The sequence below is a fragment of the Lathyrus oleraceus genome, chromosome 3 (genome assembly GCF_024323335.1).
Source record: "Lathyrus oleraceus cultivar Zhongwan6 chromosome 3, CAAS_Psat_ZW6_1.0, whole genome shotgun sequence".
Taxonomy (NCBI): Eukaryota; Viridiplantae; Streptophyta; class Magnoliopsida; order Fabales; family Fabaceae; genus Lathyrus; species Lathyrus oleraceus.
The window spans coordinates 410,691,282-410,696,984 of NC_066581.1; the positions used below are offsets into that span (position 1 = coordinate 410,691,282).

Here is a 5,703-nt window from a genome sequence, read left to right on the forward strand (position 1 = left end):
TACTGCATGTGGCACTAATTAAACTCATTATTTTGAACGTGTAATATTGATTAAACAATAGATGATGTAGATATTAATTCATTATCATCTTCATTTAGCTATAATAATTAATAGCTAATCCATCATTATAGTTAATGCTAATGAGAATTGAATTATTCTTTTCACCGACTATCTTAATTAAGTAATCTTAGTGTTCTTTATTGCAACCCTAGTTAAGCTTTCTATATAAGAACCATTACCCATGTCATTTTATATTCAACCAAAATCACCTTTGAAAACTCTAATATTTGTTTGTCAAAAGAGATTTTTTTTTATCTCAAGCTTCACATATCATCAAAGAAAAAGATGGCACAACTAAACCTAACAATCATGGTCATTTTCCTCTCTATATTTTCATGTTTTGCGCGAAAGGAGCCATCATTAGCCCATCATGAATCCCAAAATAACCAAATTCAAACAGAAACTCAAACTCAAACCCGAACAAAAACAATGGAGTACATAGAGTTCTCATGCCAAGGAACACGGTATCCAGATCTATGCATCCGTTCGTTAGCCTCTTTCGCCAAATACTCTACCATAAATGGACCTGACCACTTAGCTCACATAGCCCTTTCCGTAAGCCTAACCAAAGCACTCCAAACAAGAGGTTACTTACTAAAAATAGTTAAAGAAATCGAAGAAATCAACAACGGTAGTCGACCAGGTTACGCGTACTTAACAATGCAAGATTGTGAGAAACAAATCAGCGATAGTGTTGATCAACTTAGCCAAGCGATTAAAGAGCTTCGTAGAGTGAACAAAGGAACGATTATTGATGATAAAATGTTGTGGCATATAAGTAATGTTGAGACATGGGTGAGTACTGCTTTAACAGATGCTAGCTATTGTGTTCAATCGTTTCCGGGTCATAGGATGAGTAAGAGGACTGCTACTATTAAGGTTAAGGCACAAAATGTTGCTGAGGTTACTAGTAATGGACTTGCTTTGTTTCATAGATATGCTGCTAAATATAGAGCAGCAGCAGCTGCTAGAGCCGCCAAGAAATTACCATAATCAATAGAATCTCAAAACTTTGGTTCATGTAGATGAATATACTTTCTTTTGTGTTTGTTTGTTTTTTTAGACTCAAGGTGAGATTCAAGATAGTTTTTAACAAAGTGTGATATATATGATTGTATAAATTAATGTATCCATCACAATAATGAAAGAAGTTTTTGTTTGTCTTGTCCAAAAAGAAGGTTTCCATTAGATATCAATTTCTTTTTAGTTTGTCATTCAATTTTATTTTGTTACTCTCTTTGTCCCAAATTATAAGGATAATTTGGAAAAAATAAGTCTTTTATAGAATAGGTTGGTCCTGATACAAAACTCTCATTTGATGTTTGACAATGACATTTTAAGAGAACAATTTATTCTTGAGAATTTGTTTAAGTCTACATATAATATAATATATACTATCTGAAGCAAAGTCCAGGAGAAATATTCTTAGCTCCAAAGAAGAATATTTACTATTTATAGTTAATAAAGTTAATTTTCATAGATAAAATCTGGGTTTTCAAAAAGTTCTTGCAAGTAAAGTAAAGAATATCACATAACTTTATATATATATATATATATATATATATATATATATATATATATATATATATATATATATATATATATATATATATTAGCAACATGGTACATTTAATCATTTTTAATTAAAGTTTACTAAAACTCACCTTCATAGAGGAAGTTATAACTGCTCTACAGTCGGAGAGGTAGACACCAATGATTGAACTGCGTTAACAAAGATCAAACATATTCATTGTCTTTTATTTTAGTTTATATTTAATCTTTTATACTTGTTATTGTTCTAACAATTGGTATCAAAGTATGGTTTATGTATGATGCGAAATTCGAAGTAACAAGGTTCGACGAGACGAGTAATTTCAAATTATGGCAAAGGAGGATTAAGATATGTTGACTCAACAAAGTTTATAGAAGGTGATGTGTGAGACAAAACTAAAAAACATGTAGAATACCAATTTGGAAGAGATGAAGGAAAAGATCGCGAGATTGATTCTGATATGTGTTTCAGACGATGTGATGTATCATATCTTGGACCAGACAACTCTCAATGAGGTTTGAGAAAAATTGGAGAGTCAGCATATATCAAAGATGCTGATGAACAAATTATTCGTGAAACAATCACTATAGAGTCTGAAGATGCAAGAAGTACCTGATTTGCATCAAAATGTAAATGTCTTTAACAATATAATCACTGAATTGGCGACGCTTAAAGTGAAATTTGATGACGAAGATAAGTCAATTATCTTGCTCTGCTCGTTACCCAATTTTTATGACCACTTGTTGACTACTCTTACCTACGGGAAAGTAACTATCACTCTTTATGTGATTAATTTACATTTTTGTCTCATTCTTAAAGAAGACAATGTGTAGAGGAAGGGACTCAAGGTGAGAGTCTATATGTGAAAAGAGATCAAGATTGTGGGCGGAACGGGTAATTGAGGTTCTAGAAAGAAGAGGTATCAATCCAAGAATTGTAAAAAAGCTAAGTGTTATAGTTGCAAATAGGTTGGGCATTTGAAGCGGGACTATCCAAACAGAAAGCATGGTCATCCATTTCTACAAATGTCGTTCAAAGCAATGATTTTGGTGGTGAAGCAGATATATTGTGTGTTTCATCCAACAAGTGCACAAATACTTGGATTCTTTAGTCTTGTTGTTCTTACCAAATGAAACCCCATCGAGAATGGTTTACTACATTCAAGTCAGGTAATTTTGGATTTGTTTATTTAAGTGATGATAATGTACTATCAATGAAATATGACATTTTCAAATTACCATGGACGATGGTGGTGTGCGAACATTGAACAAAGTCAGATATATTATAGAATTGAAAAAGAATTTGATTTACCTAAGAAATCTACGAGGAAATGGTTTCTTTTAAATGTTTGATAAAGATTAGGACATTATGAAGGTTAACAATGGTGCATTGATTGTGATGAGATTAAAGAAGACTACAAGTAACATTTACAAATTGTTGGGGAACACTGTTGTAGGTTATGTTACATCAGTTGAGTCTGATAATGATGCAACCAAACTTTACAATATGTGTCTAGGTTATCTCAATGAACGTGGGATGATGGAACTTCATAAGATAAATCTACTGAAGGAAGTTCGTAGTTGCAAGTTAGAATTTTGCAAGTATTATACTTCTGTTCAAGACTGGAAAACACAAAATATAGGGAATTTTAAACTATGTGAATTCTAACGTGTGAAGACCCACCAAAGAGGTATTCATGGGTAGTTCCAAGTACTTTGTGACTCTCATAAATGATTTTTCCGCAATGATTTTTCGTTGGTTATGCAAAAGGTGTGAAGGGGTTCAAGTTAACGAATCCGATTAAAGGGAAGATGGTAATCATCAGAGAGGTTGTATTTTATTAGAATTTAATATTAACGGAGATAATTGTAATAGATTTATCAACATCTGAAGGAGAAACATACAACAAACACTGAACGATATACAAGTAGTTCCTAAACAACAAGAGGAACCAGGCTCTGATACTGAAATTGATCATGAACCTAAAGTTTCAGGTAAAGCACATGATTATATTCTTGTATGTGATAGATAACACCATTCAACCAAGCCACCCAAAGATATAGGTATGAAGACTTGACAACTTATGCACTTCTTACTAGTTATGAATACCCTTTCTACTTTTTGAGAGACTATTGATATCCAAGAGAAAGATAAGTGGATGAGTGCAATGGTGGATGAGATATAGTCCTTGAAGAAAAATCAAACATATGAGCTTATTTAGCTTCCTAAAGAAAAAAAGGGCCTTCGGTTGTAAAAGGGCGTTCAAGAGAAAATTGGTAGTAACAGAAAAAAGGGTAAAAGTTTAAGGTTTGTCTTATAGCAAACGGGTATTCACAACATAAGGAGATTTATTATGATGAGATTTTCTCTCCGATCATCAGACAAACTTTTATTATGGAAATGTTAACATTATAGTCAATCGAGACATACATTTATAGTCGATGAATGTGAAGATAAAATTTCTTCACATAATCTAGATGAGGAAATATACATGGAGCATCCATAAGGGTTTAGTGATATTAGACATGGCAAACTACTTTGTAAATTGAATATATTTTTGTATGATTTAAAGAAGTCTCGAAGGCAATGGTACACGCTCTTTGATTCATACATTCTTACGATTGGGTACATAAAGTACGAGTATGATTTTTGTGTTTATGCTAAGAGCGTTGATGATAGATCTTTTATCACTAGTACAAAAATAACATTAGAATTATTAATATATTACGTATTTTATTAAAAAAATATATAAAATTTATATATAATGGCAATTTTGTAATTAAAATAAAAATTCTAATTTTAATATTAATCTTTAATACCCCATTTTTAAAAATCTAGTGCCTAATGTACATTTCTTTTATTACAAATAAATGTTTTAATGTAAGATACGTGATTTTAAGAAAAATAAGTATAAAATGATAAAACATATATATAAATTCATATTTGCTTTAGGAAATATTAAATGTGATACCAAAATTTAAGTCTTACCTGATTTGATTTAAAGTTATATACACAATAAATAAATAATTAAAATTATATACACAATAAATAAATAATTAAAATTATATACATAATAAATAAATAATTAAAATTTTCGCTAAAATTTAGAAAGTCCGCTTGTAAAACCTACGCTTGTAAAATATATTAGGAGTTCACGACCCTTGCTTCTTTTTTCTCAATTCTCCTCTAAATTAATAAAACTTGAAAAGTTCTCTCAAAAAATATTCAGAATAAAAAACTTTCTCTAAATCAATTTTGAATAATCACAAACGTAATCCCTTTCTTTTAGGTATCAATTGAATTAGAATCGGTGTTCCCTTCCGTTTGCCACACGCCGCCGTGCCAAGATCTTTGTGGTATGTCCTTTGACTTATAATTATTTTTCTTAAATCCTCACTCTAATTTAGTTAGTTTTATAAGACCCCAATTTTGTCCCCAAGATCCCTCATAGCATCATAACATTGCATTTGCATAAGCCTCAAGGATCTTTAGCATCTTGGTTCCCTTTGCCTTTGGGTGGGATCTCCTTGAGAGTGGTTTGAGATCACCAAGCATGCTTGAATTGTATATCATTACTTTTCTCATTTTGTTTACTAACCAAAAGCACAAAAATATGTCACTAACATCTTTTGTTTGTAGCTTGAGCAATCACAAGGTCAAAAGCTTCTAGGAGGTCCTTGATGCAATGACATAGCCAATAGGAGATGAAAGCAAGCATGGTAATGATTCCCAAAGCTCTCATCCATCAAATATGCCTCCCTAGTATCTCAATTCATCATTTTTTATCAAAGCAAGTCAAAGTATTTGAGGATTGTTCCCCAGAGAAGCCCTAATTCATCTGTCCACCACAATGCCTTGCTCATGAAGCAACCTCAGCCCATGGTCAAATACAATCAAGGGAAGTGATTTAATTCATCATTTCATGAATATTTGAACTTATTTGAGTGTCCTCAATCATCAATTCATCAAGATATGGGTTGTAGACTTGAGAAGTTGATCAGTCAATTCATCTGACTATTTTGAAATGCACTGAGACCTAACTTTTTATGTGTTGGTCAAATGGAGATGGTTCCAAAATCAAAATTGTTCTT

The 5,703-nt window shown here is 31.6% G+C and overlaps 1 protein-coding gene across 1 annotated transcript; it reads left to right on the plus strand.

The window, feature by feature from the left end:
• The first annotated feature begins 345 nt into the window (after nucleotides 1-345).
• Nucleotides 346-1,227, plus strand: LOC127129341 (pectinesterase inhibitor 9). The gene has a single exon (XM_051058555.1). The coding sequence runs from the start codon at nucleotides 346-348 to the stop codon at nucleotides 1,051-1,053; it is 708 nt and encodes a 235-aa protein (XP_050914512.1). The 3' UTR covers nucleotides 1,054-1,227.
• Nucleotides 1,228-5,703: the final 4,476 nt, after the last annotated feature.

Bases quoted from the DNA above. Each gene is read 5' to 3' on its own strand.
- LOC127129341 (XM_051058555.1), top strand. From the start codon at position 346: ATGGCACAACTAAACCTAACAATCATGGTCATTTTCCTCTCTATATTT.